Raw genomic sequence first — 22,081 nt, forward strand, 5'->3', positions numbered from 1 at the left:
AAACTTTACTTCCTTCCTTCCAGCTTCCGGGATGAGGTGTCCTTTCTGTGCTGTTTCTGTGCCTGAACCCCATTCCCTTCCTTTCTTGCCCAGAACCATCTCCTGGTAGTTACCTCTCATCCCCCACTTCTCTGCTGACATCTGAGGACTTCGCTTTTGGTCTGTCCCGTCCTCAGAGTCCCACTTCTGACTCTACATCCTCCTCGAGCTCCTACCAATTGGTGTCTCCCTTTTCTCATTTAAACTTTTTGAAGGAGTCCTTTATACTCTTTTCTGACTTCACGATGACATCTGAGTCACCAAGTCTATATGGCTCATTGTACAGTTTTTCTTTCCTGCCACACCCGTTTGCTACAAGAAGGAGGATGGGATCATTCTTGAAACTCTCTCCAACCTCACTCAGCCCCTGTCCTGGGCTTTCTCTTCAACTTCTTTCCTAGTTCCTCTGTGGTCTCGTCTTCAGCCTCCCTCCTAAAAGTTGGGTTCCCCAGGGTTCCATCCTTGTCCCACTCCCCTCTGACTGCAAAGTTCTCCACAGATGGCCTCACCCACTCTCATGGTTTTAACTCCTACACATTCCCAGATCCCTGAGCCCAGATCTCTCCTCTAAGCATCACAGTCAACTATCCAACTCACAGGCCATCTCCACAAATATATTCCATTTCACACTTAACAGTCCAAAACTAAGTTTTATTTCCCCCTTAAATGAGGTCTTCCTCTTGTAACGTCTCTCTCAGCTGGGGCTATACCACCACCTACTATACAAGCTGGAAATCAGAAAGGCATCATTGCCTCCTCCCTCTCCCTCATGTTTCACCTTCAATCTATCACCAAGCCTCATCGAGGCTGCCTTCTAAGCATGTCTCTGGTCTGTCTCCCACTCTCTGTCACCTATCAGGAAACTATACAATGGTGTTATCAAGAGCTTGGGCTCTGGAGTCAGAATTCTGGAGTCAGACAGATTTGGGCTCAAATTCTGTCTCCCCCACATATTAGCTATATAATCATAGGCAAGTTAGTTGACCATTTTTTTTTAAAGTAAGCTCCAGGCCCAGCATGGACCCCAGTGTGGGGCCTGAACTCACAACCCTGAGATCACAACCTGGGCTGAGATCAAGAGTCCAACACTAAACTGACTGAACCACCCAGGTGCCCCACAGTTACCTCTTTTTAATCTCAATTTCTTTCTCTATAAAATGACAATAATTATAGTACCTACCTGATAAGATTATTATGAGAAAATGAGATAATATCTGTAAAGCATTTTAAAATTATGTTTACTGCTACTGCTACTTCATCAGCACCATCACCGTCACCACCACCAACACCACCACCACCACTGCTACTACTGCCCTAATTTGGGCTCTATCATCTCTCGCCTAGATTATTACAATATCTTCAAAATGGTCTACCTCTAGTCTGGTCCATCCTCCTCAGAACCAACAGAAGGATTACTTAAAATTCAGTCTGTTTTATAACCGTGTTTAAAATGCAAGAGACCCTCAGTGCCCATGAGGTAAAGGTCAAGCTCTTCTATACAAGAGAGCTCTCCACAGTCAGGCCCCAGCATAACTTCTCAGTTTCATCTTTTGCCATTCTTTAGCTTATTATACTTGCTGCTCTGTCAGTAGCTAGCTGCTTGTTTCTCTGCACCAAAGGTGCTTTTTCATACCCCCGTATCTTTGCTTATGCTGTTTTCTACTTGAATTCGCTTCACTTACCACTGGTGAATTCTTCGTCATTCCATACAATTTTCCATCCTATAAGACCTCATCCTCCAGGAAGCCTTCCCTGAAATCACCTCTATACCGGGCTTGTTTCCCAGTAATTCCCACAATACACTGTGCCTATCTTTTTTTACTCCATATCTATGTGTTATGATTATCTGTTCGTTTTTGCTTAAATACTGTTAGGCACTAGAGGGCAGGGCCGGTGTGTTATTTACACACAGAACATACTTAATACCTAACGTCTCATTACCAGCTTATCCATAAACCTATATCCACCTCATCTGCCTATGTCTCCTCATAGAAGAAGTAGGCTTATGCCTAGCAAAGGTCAATTCCTCTACTTGTGCTCTGGATCCCATCTACTCTGGACTTTACTCCTGCTGATAACCCTTCCCTCTCCACCGGAACGCCGCCATTAGTTTACAAATACACTCTAGCACCTCCCATTAACAAAAATGAAACATACCACAGCAAAATAAAACCCACCTTGGACCCCACAAATGCCCTCCAGTAACTGCCCCCATTACTCAGGCATTCACTTTTGTAAAGTCTAACGATATTTCCCATGCTGACATAATGCCTAAATTATTTTACTACCCTGAATAATATACCGCTGTCAATCTCTTGTCATCAATAATCCCAAAGAAATGTTAGTGTGGAAAATAGGAAGACAAAGGAAGGGCAGAGGAGCAAACCTGGAGAAGGAACAGGTTCAGGGTCAATGACCCCAGTGGTTTGACTTCCCTGGGAAAGTTTAGTTGACATGCTACTCTAGGCTTTGAGATTAGTGCTTACCCCAGGAAGAAAAAATAAGCAGTGAAGACAGGCAAGAGCAAATCTAAAATGACTCGATCTTTCTTTAATGAACTACAATGGCAGGACAGACATAAATGGTAGTGGGAATACAAGTCTCCATTCTTGTGGCCCACATGGAGTTTGACAAGGGAAATGGCTTACTAGCTCACCTTCTTCCCAGTGAGGACAGCCACACCACCATTCTCAATATGAGGCAGGTCCTGAGCAGAGACATAGAAAGAAGGTGGCTGGAAATATATGCTGTACAGAGAAGAGGGAGAAAATACCATAAACACCTGGAACTGCCATCAACTTCTCCCATAGCTTTAGTAAAGTTGTTTCAATCATGAAAACTTTTAGGAACATTTTGCAGAGTAAGTTTCCAAGCCCACTAAATCTTGGTCATGCCTTATTTACACAGAGGTATTTTAGACTAGTGGTTCTCACCTGGGGACAATTTGGCAATGTCTAGAGACACTTCTGACTGTAACAGCTTAAGGGGAGGGAGTCTTCTGGTATCTAGTGGGTAGAGATACCCACTAGATACCATTGTAGATGGTACAATGCACAGAGCAGCCCCCACAACAAAGAATTATCCAGCCCTAAATGCCGATAGCACCAAGGTTGAGAAACCCTGCTCTGGATTTAGGTTCAAAATTAGAACAAGAAAGGGCACCTGGGTGGCTCAGCTGGTTGAGTGTCTGACTACTGTTTTCGGATCAGGTCATGATCTCAGAGTCATGAGATCAAGCCTTGTGTCAGGCTCTGTGCTCAGCACAGAGTCTGCTTGAGATTCTCTCTCTCCCCCGCCCCTCTGTCCACTGCACACTCTCTTTTTCTTAAATAAATCTGAAAGAAAATAACAACCCCCCCACCCCAAATTAGAAAAGAACACCACCCAGGGAGCTGGTATTCACACATCCACCTAAATGAGTTGTTCGGAATGGTGCTGGTGAAAGGATAGCTAGGTCTAGGTCCTGAGAGGAGTTTGCCTCAAAGAGCACACATTAGCTGTGAGATACTAATTAAGGGATGGTTAACATAATTGACAGTACGCATCCTGCTTGAGAATAGAACATGATAATGGGGGTGAGGAAGGTGGGTAGATCTGTAAAACTTAGTCCGGTATCAAAGGGATCACTAGTAAGAAAAAAACTGGAACCCAAAAACATGGTACTGGAATCAAGAGATTCATGGAGTCCTATAGAGGGAGAAGGTTTCTGGACCCATCTTTCCAAGTCTTTCAGGCAGACATTTTAATAAAGAGGCTCTTCCCAACGGTGTTCCCGCTCTACTACCACAATTCTGCATGCCTGCTAGGGTGTCAAGGAAAATGCCAGAGAACAGTGTCTTGTCTTTTGCTTTTACTGGAGACGCCTCAGCAAGTGTAACATAAGAAGTGACAACACAGCCAAGCCGATCTTCATGGCAGAAGTCTAAAAGAAAGGTCCTGGAAATAGGCGCATTAGTCCTGCAGAGGCCAACCTTACAGCTGCACTTGTCAGCAGATCGGGTAACAGGATCCAGGACGCCTGCACGGGAGCCTGCTGCCTCTACGCTGTGCCGAGTGTGCACCACAGCGGACTCTGGTGTGCAGCCAAGGCAGCTCTCCTATGCGCCACACATGGTCTGTGCAGACTCCTGACCAATGCCCTGTGCTTTGTTCAAGGTGCCGGTCAGGCCCATTTTACAGAGGTGAACGCACCTTCTCTCTTTTCCATTCCACTGTCTGAATCGCAGCGTCTTTGTGACATTCGGATCGTCTGAAAACCACAGTTCTTTTGAAAGAGGAGGTCGCATGTACGGCAGCTCGGGATCTTCAGACACAATCAGGACCTTGGGATAGAAAATAATGATACTCATCACAGCTGAGTCATTTAAGAGGCGGGATGTGAAAGCGCTGCCCCTGGCTAAGTGCTAGCAGACTGCCCTCCGTGCCAAGCAGAAGAGTGTGTGCCTTACCCTGGCCCCAGGATCCCGGGCCCGGATGGATCTGGCTGCAGCAAAAGCAGCGGTGCCTCCCCCGATAAGCAGGAATGGAACGTGACTTGGTACCCTGACTTGAGGAACTGGTTCTCCTTCTGGAGCTGTAAGCAACACACCAGACAGGATGAATTTTCTGAAAATCGCAGATGACTCCTTGCCACTATTTAGTTTATTTATTTATTTAGTCATCTCTACACCCAACATGGGGCTTCAACTCCTGACCCCAAGATCAAGAGTCGCAGGCTCCTCCAACTGAGCCAGTCAGCCAGGCGCCTCTCCTGGCCACTATTAAGAAAAAAAAAATCACCTTGCACTTGTTTCAATCCTACACATAGAGGTAGCAAACACTGTACCTACATTAATCTTGACAAACTTCACAGCAGCCTGATGGGACAAGAAAAGCAAGTATCTTTTTCATTTCGTAAGTGAAAAATACCCCCCAAAGAGGCAAATGATTTGGCCAACATCATTCATCCATTATGTCTGTCAGAACTAGAACCTAGCTTAAATGTCTAGCTATTTCTAAAATACATCAGAAAACATGTATCAGAAAGCTTCTCCTCTTCCCATTAACTTCCTAATGACCAATAGGAAAATATCAACTTCAGTTTCACCTTTTGTTAGCAGTAAAGGGGGAAAACCCAGCAGGTCAATTGGGGATTATTACACAATGTTTAAGAAACAGGACATGTTTTGAAGAAAGCAACATAAATCACCCGCGCAGAGCTGTGGGGCTTATTAAGGGATTAAAACATTCCTCTCTGAAAAATCAAGCCAGTTATGGGGATAGAAGTGACGGCCAGTGCTATATGCTTTAGGAAAACAAATTTATCTTTAACAACTTGAAAACTCCAAAGACTCTAAAGGGGAAAAAAACAGACCAAAAGAATTTTCTCATTGAAAAAAAAAAAAGGGCCTTTATGTCTTTTCCAATAACTTTCCTCACCAATCTTGTCTTCTGAGTTTAAAACTTGCCTTTTAAGAGTCTAATATAAAAAAAAAACAACCAATCAATCACCATCATCATTAGGGACTATTCTCAAACTCAAATTCCAGTCAAATACCTTAACAAATTGCTCCCAGGTCTGGGGTAATTCCACAGTTTCTGGAAACTTACAATCTCAGAGTGTTGTCACGTCTGTAAGACATCTGTAAAGCACAGCTCCCAAACTGTTTTTAACTTGCCCTTCATATATTGAGTCTCAAATAGTACTCACCAGGTGATGTGGCCCTTTTCTGTTTCTCTTCTGGTGTCAGCCCTAACCCTGACATTCTTTCATCATATCTTTTTTGATCGTCTTTTATAGTCCTGTAGGCCTGCAGATCCAAACATGGAGAAAATGTCATCATAAATCTAGCTTATACCATAAGTAATATCATTATCTTTTAATTAAATGAGAAGCTTTTGTCTACATGAAGTAAGTTCTATGCTAAAATTATTTTCTCAAGAAAAAAAATAGTGGGTATGTACACACTTGGCCTAGAAAGAACATAGGCATGCAGAAGAAGAGGTGCCAGCTTCAAATTTCCTTAGGAGCTATGTAAAGAATTTTCCTTATATTTAAGTCTGAAGGTACAGCTAAAGAAAAAAAGAAAATCAACAAATGTATATTCATGAATACCTGAATGACTTTCCTCCCCTCTTAAACAGTCTTTACCATCTTTTTTAAATCTTTGTTTTTAAGAAAATTATTTTATACTAGAAGGATAAAGGGATAAACTTTATTATTTTTAAAGGTTTTACTTATTTATTTTTAAGAGAGAGAGAGAGAGACAGCACGAGCAGGGTTGGTGGAGTGGCAGAGGGGGAGGGGGAGGGAGAAGCAGACTCCCTGCTGAGCAGGGAGCCCAATGTGGGGCTCAGTTCCAGAACCCCGAGACCATGACCTGCACTGGAGTCAAAGACTTGACCGACTGAGCCATCCAGAAGCCCCAGGGTTAAAATTCTGTAAAAGGGGTTTGGGACTATGGTGGATACTAGCTGTGAAACCAAGTTATACAGTTCTGGGACATTATATGTTCTTGGTAGACGTCTCAAGTTTTGCTGGCTACTCTGCTAATGCCCTGAAACATGACACCTGTTTCCTAGTCTTATAGAGTAACTCATCTTTCCCTCAATGGTCTATCCTGCTTTTGACACTTAGATATTTGCCAAGAGTCAAACACTTTGCTTAATCACCTATTTCAACTCTGTATCTTCCCCAGCTGTTCAACTTGAAGAAGGGTCTATTAGCATTATGACTATTTTTATTTAACATACAGTGTTTGAGTTTATTGGAGATTTTAAAAAGAGCAGGCAAGAATGACTGGTTTTAATTACTTCTGCTGTTTTGTACTCCAAAGGCTCAACAAGATGAAAATTTAAGTAACAGATGTTAACTGAAATCACAGGCCATTAACTAATTGGAGGAGAAAGTAAGGACATCAGAAGTGTCACAAAACATGTCTGAAGAATATTTTTTTAAAGATTTCATTTATTATTTATTTGACAGAGAGGGAGCGAACACAAGCCGGGGGAGAGGCAGAGGGAGAGGGAGAAGCAGGCTCCCCATGGAGCAGGGACCCTGACGTGGGGCTCCATCCCAGGACCCTGGGATCATGACCTGAGCCAGAGGCAGACGCTTACGTGACTGAGCCACCCAGGTCCCCCTGAAGAACAGTTCTATGAGCCCTTTACAGAGCAGCACATTAAGCAGTGGGCTGTAATGAGGAAACTGGACCCTAAGATGAGGACTTAACAGTTTTCAGCCTAGAAATATCTACCATACGGTATGAATGGGTTAGAAAACTAAGTACACTATATTGAAAGTGAATGGCTGTTCCATGAATTCACCACTAAATTCATCACATTAATAAACTGAATTCAACTGACATCAATTTCAGGAAAAAAGTTTTTACCTTGCCATCAGATACTATACACGATTCCAGTATTTACCCACACCTAAAAAAAAAATTTCTTTTGAGAAATGGAATTTTACCTAAAAGGATGGCTTAAGCTAGTCAACATGAGTGAACAGAGAAATGAACTGGGGTCATGTTCAGATGGAGAGAGATATCAAAAAATCTAGATCCCTAGATTTATCTAGAGATAATCGAGATCTCTATCGCTAGAGAGAGATCAAAAAAGCTAGACCCAAGAGCTTCACGTGTGAGTAGAGCAGATGTATATGTATATGTATGTATGTGTATACACACACACACCAAATATCTTGAGGTTTAATGGAGAAAGGACAAAAATGAGGGTTGTCATATATTTATATACATATATGTTTATATATCTAGTTTTTAAGTAAATATTCTGATACAAAAATGTTTATAGACATACTAAATAAAAAGTTACTTTTCCCCCAAGTGTTACTGTATTCCAAGTTTGCACAGATTTTGAATTAGTGATATGAATACATGTTGGATTAAGAAAAACTACAAATCTGTGAAAAATACACTGGAGACAACTTTTCTAACAGAGTAATATGGTGGTGTTTATTTCCCTTCAAGAAATCTGAAAAGAAAAAAGTCATTTAATGAGGCAATATGATTTTACCAGTTAAACCACCAGCTGAACAAGTTGGGCAAAGGGCCCCAATACTAAATCTCATTAAATAGTCTAAAGCCTCTGCCTTTGGCTCAGGTCATGATCCCAGCATCGGCATCCTGGGATCAAGCCCTGCATTGGGCTCTCTGCTCAGCAGGGAGCCTGCTTCCCCCCCTCTCTGCCTGCCTCTATGTCTATTTGTGATCTCTGTCTGTCAAATAAATAAATAATATCTTTAAAAAATAGTCTAAAGGCCACTTAGGCTCTGCTCACTGACAAATAATAGGACTGAGATCAGATCTGTCTACAATCGTAGAGAAAGTCACAAGCAAGATGAGGAGGAATGCCCACATCCAAGCCAATCAGGAGTTCCTATTTGCAGCCTAAGCCAAAGAAGTGCTGTTCAGATCAGTGCTTTTCAAACTGGGGTAGCAACCCATTAGGGACTGTCAAATCAATTAAGTAAGGCTATAAACAGCATTAAAAAACACGAATGAGGGGTGCCTGGGTGGCTCAGTGGGTGGGGCCTCTGCCTTCAGCTCAGGTCATGATCTCAGGGTCCTGGGATGGAGCCCCACATCGGGCTCTCTGCTCAGCAGGGAGCCTGCTCCCCCACCCCCCCACCTGCCTCTCTGCCTACTTGTGATATCTGCCTGTCAAATAAATAAATAAAATCTTTAAAAAAAAACACGAATAAAACTATCAAAGTATATCACACCTACTAAGTGTTATTTTTGAATTTTGAGTTTTATATATTTATAGTTATTTAACGGGTTGCCAGATAAAACATAATTTTCTGTGAACTATGGTAAAAAACATAAAAACCACTCATTTAAAGTACAGACCGCAGGGGCGTATGGGTGGCTCAGTTGGTTAAGGGTCTGCCTTTGGCTCAGGTCATGATCCAGAGTCCACGTCCTGCTCCCTGCTCAGTGGGGAGTCTGCTTCTCCCTCTCCCCTCCCCCCCTGCTTGCATTCTCTCTCTCTCTCTCTCAAATAAGTAAATAAAAATCTAGGGGCACCTGGGTGGCTCAATTACTTAAATGTCTGCCTTTGGCTCAGGTCATGATCCCAGGGTTCTGGGATGGAGTCCCACGCTGGGAGTCTGCTTATCCCTCTCCCTTTGCTTCTTGCCCTGCTTGTGCTCTCCCTCACTCACTCTCTTTCAAGTAAACAAATAAAGTCTTTAAAAAAATCTTAAAAAAAAAAAAGTACAGACCCAGAGCAAACATTTCAGAAAAATTTCCCTTGTTCCTTAGTTCTGCTCTCGTAGTTTGGGAGGGTTGGGGGTGGTGGTAGTGGTAAAGAGCTCCCAACTCAGGAGTCGCTAAAGTAGTATTTGTACTCAAATTAGGACCACTTCCTCATGTGAGAGAGAAAGGTTATGAAGGAACACCACTGTGGACTGAACATCTGTGTCCCCCTCCAATTCACAGGTCAAAGTCCTAAGTCCCAATGTGATGGTATCTGCAGATGGAGCATTAGGGAGGTGATAAAAGTTAAATAAGTGGAGGGCTTAATTTGATAGGGCTGGTGCCCTTATAAGAATAAGAGACTCCAGGGGCACCCGGGTGGCTCAGTGGGTTAAGCCTCTGCCTTCGACTCAGGTCATGATCTCGGGGTCCTGGGATCGAACCCGCTCGGGCTCTCTGCTCAGCGGGGAGCCTGCTTCCCCCCCGCCACCTGACTCTCTGCCTACTTGTGATCTCTGTCAAATAAATTTAAAAAAAAAAAAGAATAAGAGACTCCAGAGCTCATGCTCACCCTCCTTCTCTCTTTCCTGTGTGAGGACATAGGAGAAGGTGGTCAAGCCAGGGAGAGAGCTCCTATCAGAACCTGACCATGCTGGCAGCCTGATCTTGGACTTCCAAGTGTCCAGAGTGTGAGAAAATACATTTCTGTTGTTTAAGCCACCCAATCTGTGCTATTTTGTTATGGCAGTCAGAGCAGGCTAACAAAAACTAAATAGCTTAAAGCCACATCTCATCAAATCTGAACTCCACAGTTTTAACGGTTCTTGTGAGACTACGACCAATTTCAGAGGATTAAAAACCTAAGCTACCTCAGATCACATTTGAAACAACTTAAAACCCAATATAAAACTTTACAGAATAGTTCAGTAACAGCTGTAGGTAGACAAAAGCTTATCATTTAACCTGAAACCACTATAATCTAGTAGCTTTACTATTACCAGTGTTGGATAAACACAGAGGGCAATGAGGCATTTAAGTGAATGGCTTGAGAGGAACTTGCGCTTCGTAGATATTTCCAAGGTGGAAGAAAGCAACAGTGTCTTGTGGCCCTGTCTTGTGGCCTGGCATCAAGAGATTTGCCTGGCCAGCTCTGCGAAGGCCATCCAACTCTGGTACAGCAACATAAACCAGAGGTTTAATAGGTTTCAGCTGTTACAAATGTATCAGATGCAAACACTTTATATCTATTTTTGAATGAATGAGGTGGAACTGATGGCAAAAGTTGAGAGCTAGGAAATGGAATGCAATAAGGCTTGGAGGGTAGTATCTAAATTATGAATGAGAGGCATTTACCAAAGCAGTCTACACGAATGTGTTAGCTTGTAGCACTTCAGCCACTAGTTTGACCAAATTAGAGATTACAAAAGGGACACTGCCAAATGAATTTACTTTGAAACAGAGGCGGGGGGTGGGTGGGGAGAATACTGCATTCTATGGCTTTTTGGACCTCCTCAGAAGCATTCAATAAAATGCCTTTTCACAATAAAAGCAGGGTTGATTGTTTCTGACAAAACACAAAAATGACATTTTACCTAAAAGGATCCAAAATGGATGGTATTCAGGTTACTTTTACTTGCTTATTTGACATTTACTCTTTGAGACTATCTTGTTAGGTATGCAGCACTAGAGCACAATATAATTTAGCATCTTAAAAAGAATTATGAACTCGGTAAAAGTTTCAAAGGAATGGTTAATGATGAGGATTTAAAAATAATCATTAAATGTATGGCTTTACATATAACTGTTAGGACTTCCAACAGTTTGAAAGATGAGGTTTGAGGGCTTCCTAGTGACTGACAATGTCCCTTTAATAAATACTTAGAAAGCACATGCTGTGAATATTTCGTTGTATTCTAATGGATCAAGTTTTCATTAGTGCCATGGTCTCACCCACCCTACCCCGAAATATATGTTAGTGTAAGCATCTTACATAATAAACTCCTGCCCCAGTGACTGTTGCTCCTACAATTAAGAAGTATACTAGGCTGCTGCCATCTTTCACAGAAGCACCTGTAGACGCTAGTGATCTAGAAGGGGATCCTAGATGATGACACTGCACAACTGTAGGTAAAGATAAGGCCAAGAAAGAAACAAAAGGAAACAGAAAAAGCACTAAGTATTAATGAAGAAACATTCAACACAAAGGCAGGGAAGCAGTTTTGGTTACCCTGTGCTACAAAAGAAAAAAGTGCTGCTCCAGGACTGCAGGAGGATGTGTACTTCCCCAGAGTCTGTTAGTGGACAGAGCTCACCTGCTTACTCTGGGCTGATTCACAACAGGCAAAAACTGTCTCTTTGTGCATTTGGGAGTCAGGTGAGCGAATGACAATCTACGTAACTTCAAGTCGTTTTCACCTCCCTGTTTTACAACCTAGTGACCAAGGAACGAGATAATTTCACCGTCTTACCAATGTGGAAAGAACTAAAATTATAATGGCATCCAACCATTTGCTCTTGAGGAGTGAAACAAACAGCTTCCTTCAATCAAGGGTGTTATTAGGTGTTATCTAAGTTGGTTCACTCAACCTTACATGCTCCAACTTTAGACTGATCTGCTTAGTCACGGTAAACCCTGCTAAGTTTAAAAAAAAAAAAAAAGAGCACCACAGAGTAATTCCTCTGTGACCAACTAAGCTGCTCAGAGTTCATTTAAGGAGATATAACTGTGTTAATATTACATAGCATTTAAAACCGTATTTCTCACCTCACACAGATTCCATTCTAAAATTGGAGATACTAGGCCAACTTCTATAATTTAGTCTTTGGGTGAGATTCTTTGGGTGAGATTCAGGGATAGCTTTTCTTTTAGGAAGACTTAATATTTTGGACTGAAAGCTGTTGTTATTGTTGTTTAATGTCTATCCCAAGCTGAGGAAAAAATAAAATATTTAATGAATGGGGCAAAATCAAATATTGTGCTAAGGAGCTGCAATGAATTCTCACCTATTCACAGGTTAGTATGTCATATCCAAGAGAAAAAGGTAACAATTTTGTGGATTAGTCAAATCTAAGAAAACACAGTGGCTTCCAAGTAATGAGTAAAAAGACAAGTGAAAAGAGCAAAGCTAACCAACAGGAGATTAAATTTCAGTCATTCCCAAATTGGCTCTCACAGGATTATTAGACAGTAGGCACTTTAAAGAAGGCTTTTGGAAATTTTTCCAAAAGGAGAAAGGGGAATTAGTTGCAGAAGTTTTAAAGCAGAGTAGTACCAAGTCTACTAATGGGAGCTGTTTGGCAGCTTCTTTACACAAGCCGCTTTTCTACTTACATATGCACCAGCTCCTATTGTTGATAAGCCCACAATAAGGACTAACACAGAATTATCGATTTTGCCCCCTGATGCACCAGAGCTAGCCATTTGTCTTGTCAGCTGGAGTTCTAGAGGAACATGCCATCGCTGGAACAAGTTGCCTAAGGAACACAATTTATTAAGACACACACACATACAAAAATAAAATAGTTAATACATGTTTATGACTAGAGGGCATTGCATTGTACACGTAAAGACTTACTGCCCACTGGGCTACATGATGTTCACTTTTAAATGACTAAGAAAAAAAGTAATCAAAACTGTACAAATAACTGCAGATATCAGATTCCACACACTTTAATTGTTGGGAGTTTTTAATGTATAATATAATTTAACAGGAGGAAATTCACAGCTTCCCAGAAAAGATAATGAAAAACAAATGGGCAGTTCATCAGAACACTTCTCTCTTCACATCCTCACCATAAATGAAGTAATCACAGAGAGATGGCTGAACAGATACAAAAAGTTAACTACAGACCACCTGGGGGCATTATAACCACCATGTAAGGGGTAATTTAAAGAGCTGGCTCAAACCTTGCACAAAATAGTAAAACCCTGCAACACAACCTAACCAGGACACAGTTCAGTCTTTCATGAAAGCTAACATATCCTGGAAGATAGAAATGCTAAAGCACAACATTTAAAAAAAAATTTAGGTGGATCTATCTTTTCCAAAGAACTAAAGAATTTCTGATGATTAGAACAACTCTCACACATGGAAATGAAGGAAGGTCTCAGTACTACCTTCTCTGCTTATGATACTCCTCATGTTGATTGTGACTTAGAGCAGGGGTTTGCAAACTCTTTCTGTAGAGGAGCAGATAGTAAATGTTTTCAGCTTTTCAGGCCATATGGTCTCTGCTGATGTGCAAAAGCAGCCACAGACAATTTATAAATGAACGGGCACGGTTGTCTTCTAGGAAAACTTTATGGGCACCAAAATGTGGAGTTTAAATAATTTTCATGTGTCTCAAAAGTTATTTTTAATTTTTTTCACCCACTTTAAAAAAATGTAAAAACCAATCTTAGCTCAAGGGGCTTGCATACAAAAAGCACATGGGTTTGGCCTGTGGGCTGCAATTTGCCAATCCTGATCTAGGGCAGTGGTTCTAATACTTGAACATGTATCAGAACCCTCTGGAGTGTTTGTTAAAACACAGATGGCCAGACCCACCCCCACAGTTTCTGAGTCAGGATATCTAGAATGGGGGCCCAAGAATTTGCATTTTTAACAGGTTCCCAGGTGATGCTTATCCTGCTTTGAGAACCAACGGTCTAGAGGTAGATTCCTGGTCTGACCAGGCATTAAAAGGTAAACAGAATAGGCAACAGAAGTAGCATTTCATATTAGAAATATGGAGCTTTCCCCCTTGCTTTCACAATTTCAGGGCACAGAAGAGTAAAACCAGGTCCAAACCAGGTCTGCAGTCTCTTACCTGAAATCCTTGGGAACATGGATATTCCAGAGCTCAGAATTGTTTGGTTTTAAGTATATAGTATATACACCATACAGTAAATAACACCCAGCACAGTAAGAAGCAGCAATCCACAGTCACACACATTAATGTCTCCGTGAAAAATTTCAGAGTGGTATGAACAAAAGATTACAAGGAGCCTTTCTGTCCAGTTTAGGTCAGGTTTCAGTGGCAAATGAGTTATAAAAACCTGATTTTTAGTTCTATTTTCATTTCTGAACTACAGAAAAGAGACTATAAACTTACACTCTTAGAAGTGAAAATGTATTTTTCTTTACTACTTTTCTTACCTGCTTTAGAATCCTTCATCACCACATGAAAAAAAAATGGTTTATATTTGGAAATAACAAGTCATGAAAATGAAAATATGCAAGGATGGAGAAACTTATCTTGATCTGGGCAAGCTTTTGATTTTCAGAAACCCATAAAATGATTAAGCACCAGAAGTAGAGACTGTCAACTTTCAGAGCTTGATAAATGAAACTGGGTAGAAAAAAATCCCACGTGGTTTAGTTCCATGAATTTAGTTGTGTCCCCCCACCTCTATCCCAAGTTTATTTACTGAAAATAAGTAGTTCAAAAAATTTCTAGAAGATCCTAAATCCAGATGCAACAACTTAGTTTTAATGTAATACTAGTATGTTTATTCTGTTTTTGCTCGCTTTTCACAAATAAAACTGAGTGTAGATTTGGGAAAGTTCAGCAGTTTCTGCCTTGATTTATCAAAAAAAAGACATTTAAAAGTAAATTAATTTTTAAAAAAGTAAATTGGTTAACATTTAAACTACTGCTTGAAAAGAAATGTAATATACTATTATTATTAAGAAACCCAAATTTTTTTGGGTTATGGACATTGGGGAGGGTATGTGATATGGTGAGTGCGTATGGTGAAGTGTGTAAGCCTGGCGATTCATAGACCTGTATGCCTGGGGCAAATAATACATTATATGTTAATTAAAAAAATTAATAAAAAGAAACCGAATTTTTACATACTTACCAATTGACTTTAATTTTGTAAGAGGTGGTAAGTGTTATATGGATGTTTATATTCCCTGCCTCCCACCCCCAGTTTTCTTTTACCCATAAAATTACTCCTACACCTTTCCCCCATTGCTTCAAGATTCTAGAAAACTTCGTATCATGGCTAAACATGTCTTTTCACTTGTCTTGCTTAGGTGGGAAGCCAACTCACTCCTTGACTTCTCATTACAGCACCAGTCTCTTTTAGATTCTCCTTTAGATTTTCCACAGTCAGACCACACAGAGAGGTGGCACTTTCTTCCTCACACTTGGGATTTAATTTTTTTTAATTTGACACATTTATATTATGATTGCCATTGTAGCAATAATTAGCACCTCTATCACATAGTTATCATTTCTTTTTAGTGGCTGGAATAATTAAGATCTAGTCTCTTAGGAAGTCTGACTAGAATACAGTATTTCTGTCTATATTCACTATATTGCTCAAGGACTCAATTCTTGTTATAACTGTATTGAGTGCCTAACACATAGTAGGTGTTTGCTTGATAAATATTTGTTGGGCTAATTAAGGAAGGAAGGAAACAAATTCCTTCCAATTCTATGATAAGGATTGCACATTTGAAGAATTCTTTGCAAAGAAGTTTAGTCAGGTCTCATTTATCTCAGGTTGCTTAATAATGAATTAGTAACCTCAAACACTAGTGACTAGCATTAGAATAGTACCTAAATTAGCAAGTTCATTTTTGTAGATTTCATAATCTCCTGGGTTTTTTCATACTCCCAGAAAGCCTTTTCCAGAAATACCTCCACACAGTCGAGGCTCCTAGGATTCTCAAATCGTTAAGAGGTCCATGTGCTCTTGAGTCTTGTTTTCTGAATGTCAAACTGTTTTTGAGATGGATAAAACACAAGACAGGACAAGCCTACTGACCTGCCTACTGTAACTATGTACCTCTATAAGGAATGTAGCAACTATATCCCTTTATCATCTCCCCAACTTTTCTTTAGCATCACCCTTGCTGTTATTTTATTTTTATTTTATTTTTTTAAGGATTTTATTTATTTATTTGACAGCTAGGGATCACAAGTAGGCAGAGAGGCAGGCAGAGAGAGAGAGAGAGGGAAACAGGCTCCCCGCTGAGCAGACAGCCTGATGCGGGGCTCGATCCCAGGACCCTGAGACCATGACCCGAGCCAGAGGCAGAGGCTTTAACCCACTGAGCCACCCAGGCGCCCCCCTTGCTGTTATTTTAGATGAATCACAGTAGTAATAACTAGAGTGTAGTGTGAACCACTCTGAATAAAGGCACCAGAAGAAAAATGATTTAGATGACAAAAAAGCAATCTCACTGTGTTCTACAAAGTTAAGTCCTTCAAAGTACTAGGTTCAGCTACTAAGAATTTATCATGTGCCAGAGACTATCCAAAGCACTGAGGACACAAAAACAGGACCTAATCCTTGGTCTCAGGTAACGTGCAGTATAGGAGGGGACAACAGCTGCCATTATACTGAGTATCAGAAAATGGGCTTAATACAAATCACTAGAGACTCAAGGTTGCTCAATCTGTTTAAGCCTTAGAACGGTATTTTCTAAACTTGCCTGATCATAAGAATTACATCAAGGGCCTGTTAAAATAAAAATTCCCAGGGCTCTTTCCAGGACATTCGCATTCAGTAGGTTTGGGGTCAGCTCTCTACTTGATTTACTGGGCCAGGTAACTTTTGGAAACATGATCTAGAAAAAAGTTACAATATGCAGCAACTCCCTTAAAATGTTAGGAAATGTCTAGAAAATACAACTTATTAACTGGATGCAGAAAAGGCTGACTTGCCACAGATTTTCTTTTGGAAAGCTTTGCCTCAGCAGAAAAAGTGGGGCTTCTAGGCTTTGGAAAAAAAGTGTCATTTGGCAGTTCCCAGGAGTCTGGATCCTTGCCCACGAGGAGTCCAGCTTCCTTTTTAGGGAGGTGAGAAGGATTCTGGAGTAGAGAAAAATGTTTAAACATTTGACCCTCAGGTCAGGGGTCAGTGATCAGTTTGATCACACGGGCAGCACAATGTTTGGTAACCAAATAAAATACCACAGAACAGAAAATATCTATTACTTAACCTATCTGCTCCTCAGTGCCCAATGCAGACATAAAGTAGTCACTATCAATCGCCTTCAATCATTTCTGGAAAGAGGCAGAGCATCCAAATAAAGTAAGTAAACAAATAATAACAATTAGGTTTTAAGGCAAAAGGCAGCGTATAATGAAAATGAATCTGACAATGCTGACAGATGTGGATGAGATCATTTCAAGGTGGGTGTCAAGTTTGCTAACATCCTGACAAAGAATTAGAGATGGGAGTAGAAAAAAGAGGAGGGGAAATGGCATATAAACAAAAAGCGCCTCTCCCCTATCTATGCAAAAACATATGGCAGTTGCTACAATGTGAAAAAGAAATTAGATTATAAGCCATTATTAATCAAGCTACAAAACAGGGTTAGTTCCCCAAAATGACAGAATCATTTCTTTTTGAATTGTAACCCCATCCCGCCCATTTCTAAAGGCGTATGATGTCCAAAGGACAAAGAATAAGTGTATGCAAAGAGATGGATGGGTTATGTCAAGAAGTCAAAATACATTCTACAGCAGACTGTCTTCAAACAAAATCACGCAGTGGAAAAAACCATTTTGGGTCTGTATTTTTCAGTAGTTCTAATATCACCAACCACCTTCAAATATCTAATAAATCAAGATAACTTTAAAAATCTATACTTATTTACATAAGAACTTTTGGTTAGGCTTCTGAGCGCTGGTAAAAGTTGTGAGTTCTAATCAAAATAAGCACACAAAGTCTGAAAGGCTAGCATGGATGAAAATCTTCAGGTTACCTAAGCTTCTGTGTAAATTTCTATACAGCTTACATAGAGCACTATCATTTCAATGCATTTTCAACGCATAAAATCCATACAGATGACACCATAGATGGGATATTACTTTAAAAGCTAAGGCAGAGGTTTTTAAGTTCCAAGAACAATTTGTTTTAGGGTATGTCCTCAGATACACAAATTAGGAAACGTTTTCTTGAGGCATAGCAACTGGAAAAACTGTTCAAATGCACATTGGCGAACACTCTAAGGAGTATTTTTCCACATTTTATTTTTTTAAAGCACCCAGAAGGTGGTTCCACATTGGAAAGGCCTCAAGGATAACTTCTGACATGGCAAATGTGAATGTCCCCAGGTGGTCATTAAAAAATAGATTTTAAAAAACCCAGCACCTCCTACGGGTGGATAATTCATTACCCCATGAAATTGTGCAGTTTGAAAATGAGCAAGCCCAAGACATGCTCAAGATTAAGTTCGTGGATATCTCATGCACAGTGGGCTAAAGGGGAATTGGACACATTCTTAACCTTTTGAGGTCAAAATTTAGGAAGCATGTAAAGTTGTGGCAAATGGATTAGGGGCCGAGAGACTGGCAAACTATCCTTTGCTCTACCCATTAATTAGGTATGTGACCTTGGGCAAATAATTTCACCTCTCTGCGTCTCCATTTATTATCTATAAAGTGAGTGGGTTGAGCTTCACCACAAAATCCCTTCCGGCTCTAAAATCTGGTGCAACAACTTCACGGAGAGCAAATACAATGCGTGCTGCAAACTGCTTCGTTGAAGCATTAAAGACCACCAAGAATTACAAGGACCAGACGTTTCTGGTTTAATTCTGGGCGGACTCTCCTGGTTTCTGGCGCACAATCGACTGACTCCTTACTTGAACTGCACTGTTTCTCTTTTACAGGGCATTCAAATCTATGGATCTCATCTGGAGTTTGGGAAGCAGAACAGGTAATATACTCATTTACAGAAGGAACTAAGACATCGGGCTTAAATGCCTTGTTTCAAGTCTCGCAATCGGTAAACGACAAAGTCTACTTGACCTCATTGCTCTAAAAAGACAGACTGGAGGTGGCCGGGAGGTGATACTGGACAATATGAGAAAGCCAACTGTTCTGTTACCCCTGAAGAGCAAACCCTACCAGGAAAAGGCCTCAAGTGGACTACTGGGTTCAAATCCCTTGAAGGTCAGGTCGGCACGGCTTGCGAAACTCATGGTCTGGATCCCGCCAATTCAGAATTCACGCGGCTGTGAGTGGGTTAAGTTTTTCCCGGGAAGGAGGCAGGGGGAAGGACTACGAGGCACAGGGAGCCTACGGAACCCAGGCCCTTGGTCTGCGAGGTTGGGGTTGCCCGGAATGGGTCAGTCACCTGGGAGCCGGTTCCGTTGCCTCGGGCCTCGGACGCACACTGTCCGCACCAAGGGTGCCAGCTTCTGCTTGAAAGCACCTGCTGCCAGGCTTCCACACCGGAACATTTCGGCAACCGGTACTCTGTACCACCTCCTTGCCTTTCTTCTCACGGATCGACCGACGGGTCAAACACCATGGGCCCCAGCCCGTTCCACCCCCCAGCTCCCCTCACACGCACTCTACGCAGGCTCCTCCTTCCAGCTCCGGGAGGGCATTGGCCAGTTAAACTGGCCTGCTAGAGCAGGGGAAGGGGAAGCGCGGCTGGAGGCTTACTGCGCAGGCGTAATACTCAGCGCCGCATTGCGATTGGCTCTTACGGCGAGAGATTTGCGCCTGCGCCTTGCTGCCGGCTCGGTTGCAAAGACCGCGGCGGGAGGTGTTAGCCAGTTTCCACGGCTTGGTAGCATCGCTTTCCGCTGAGCGAGTTTAGAAAGCTGTCCAAGGAGGGAGCCATGGGGCCTCTTTGCTTGGCGGTTGTGGCCGGTGCTGCCGCTGTGTCGAGGGCGGGAACTGATAACAACACCTTACAAAGCTTGGCCATAGTACCACATTTTGTTCTCCTGTTTTAGGCTACTAGGTACTAAGCCTTCCGGATTCTCTGGCTATATTCCACTTCCAGTCTTTCCATGAGGTCCAAGCCAGAACACCTGGCTTCCCAGATTTGGAATGCACTTCCGTCTTTTGCAAATTGCTGGCACTTTCCCACCTAGCCCCTTTTTCTAGAAGTAATCATTCCTTGCTCTCTTTCCCCGTACCGTTTTTTTATATTGTGCAATTCTATTCCTCGATGCTGTATCAGGGGATGCGGATAATTTCTTACTATTATGGCTTCTGTGCATGAGAGCAAGGATGCTGGCAAAAAGAATTTGTCCTTTGCAGAGAAATTCTAAGCAGGACTTTTGAGTTGTGGGAGGAGTAGGGTGAGGGGCTGAGTGTAAATAGGTGTTCTGACTCTCCCAAATGTAAGATAAGTTGGAAATAATTTTTTTTTTTTTACTCTTTGCAAAACATGAACATAGGCCTCTTTCAAAGTTTGGGGTTACATATTTTTTTAGCAGGTATTTAACGAGTACTTGCCACTTGGACTATACTATGTAAGGGTCTTTGGGGCATGTGGAAAGTATAGGAAGTAGTTACTAGTTGGGGAGATGACACATATTAACATTTAAACAATACAGAGTGTTTCCTAAAGTGCCAGAGCAAGAGAAAGTGTATAGGATGGAGTAGCTAAGGAAAGACTTCATGCAAGTGTTACTTGAGCTGTGTCTGGAGGGATGTATAGTAAAATTCAAATAGACAGTGGAGGAGGAGCAATGACATTTCAGATGGTGAATACATTGAGACCAAAGGCAATATTTTTAGTGGTTAAGCACCCCTTGACATTGGATCCAGTCTTGCCCAGGTTGAATCCTGGCTATCACCTGGGCAGGTCACTTAACTGTGCCTCACATTCCTCATCTACCAATCTCCTAGGGTTGTTGTTATGAAAATTGAATGAGCTAATATTTGTCAAGTATTTTAGAGGAAGCACCATGCTGTTTAAAAGGCTTAGAGGTATAAAACAAAGAAGCCCCAGCACATTTTGGGGGGATAAGGGCAGAGAATACATACTAGGAAGTAGATAAGTACAGGTTAATATTCTGGGGCTAGAGCTGACCTGGCAAGAGAATTTGGTTCTAATCTTGTAGGTGATGAAGTTTTATTTTTTTTTCTAGTGCAATAGGGGTAGAGAATGAAATCACAAGACCTCATTTTAGGAAGTTTAACTCAGGAAACAGTCTTATTTGGGTGAAAAAGATCAGGGTTCTCTTAACGTTCAGAAGTGCAGGTAATGGGTGACTTTTTACCTAGGGCTGTTTTGGGGGATAAATATTGAAAATATCAATTTCACAATAAGGTAAAATTATTTATATTAATACATTAAAGGCCTCATGGACATTGATATTTCTTGCTATTTCTAAAAGCAATAACAACAATAAACATGGAATACAAAATTAATCATATCTGTTGGTGAAAAAGGCTTTGGAAAACCCTGTCAAAATCATGATGATCAGGTGCCTATGAAAAGGGCTGGGTATATTTGAAAGACAATCATTTAGTGATGCACAATTAACACAAAGAAAAGGTGCTGTATAGCACATTTATTTTTGCAATAGGTGCAATGAGGCACTTAAAAAAATCTCTTAAAAAATCTAATTAATTAAAAACTATAGTTCATCTTTTTTTTTTTGCAAAAACAATACACACACAACAAACTAACTCCAGAAATATAAGTGAAATGTCCCCAAAACCTCACCCCACATAAGTAAGAAGCCATTTTTATTATAAGGTCATGGTGCCATTTTAAGATACCATACTTCCAGAAATCAGTGTTTCTACCTTAGAGCTATAATATAAACTCTCAGACTCAGTTACAAGTTTTTGCTGGAAGTGCACATCTGATTCACATCAGATGAGATTCAATAATCTCATGTGGATGTAACAGTTTTTGTATCTCTCAGAAAGTTAGCATTGATTCTGGCTATGAGTTGGCAAAGCTTCTTTCCATTCTGCCTAGTGGGTATGCCTAATTAATAGTTACCCTCCCCCCCTTTTATAACTACTCTTCTGTAGATAATGATCACCAGGAGCATTACAAATACAGAGGAGAATGATGCAGCAAACTGTATTTAGGTATCAGCCAATCAAAAAACCAAAATACTATACAATGAGATTGCTAT

General features: G+C 41.1%; 1 protein-coding gene across 2 annotated transcripts in view; it reads right to left on the bottom strand.

Moving 5' to 3' along the window:
* The window catches only part of AIFM1 (apoptosis inducing factor mitochondria associated 1), a 32,540-nt gene extending 12,977 nt beyond the window's left edge, over positions 1-19,563 (bottom strand). The window contains exons 1-6 of one of the 2 annotated variants that reach the window (XM_032843351.1): positions 19,321-19,563; positions 11,227-11,357; positions 5,729-5,828; positions 4,488-4,612; positions 4,231-4,361; positions 2,696-2,786 (exon numbers count right to left, since the gene is read on the bottom strand). In XM_032843351.1, coding sequence (XP_032699242.1) covers positions 2,696-2,786; positions 4,231-4,361; positions 4,488-4,612; positions 5,729-5,828; positions 11,227-11,357; positions 19,321-19,426 — 684 coding nt within the window. In that variant the 5' untranslated portion in view covers positions 19,427-19,563. Of the gene's footprint in view, positions 1-2,695; positions 2,787-4,230; positions 4,362-4,487; positions 4,613-5,728; positions 5,829-11,226; positions 11,358-12,567; positions 12,711-19,320 lie in introns of both variants that reach the window. The other variant, XM_032843350.1, reaches the window with a different exon arrangement.
* Positions 19,564-22,081: the final 2,518 nt, after the last annotated feature.

Source organism: Lontra canadensis, unplaced genomic scaffold (assembly GCF_010015895.1).
Source record: "Lontra canadensis isolate GAN:19392208 unplaced genomic scaffold, GSC_riverotter_1.0 scaffold138, whole genome shotgun sequence".
NCBI classification, from domain to species: domain Eukaryota; kingdom Metazoa; phylum Chordata; class Mammalia; order Carnivora; family Mustelidae; genus Lontra; species Lontra canadensis.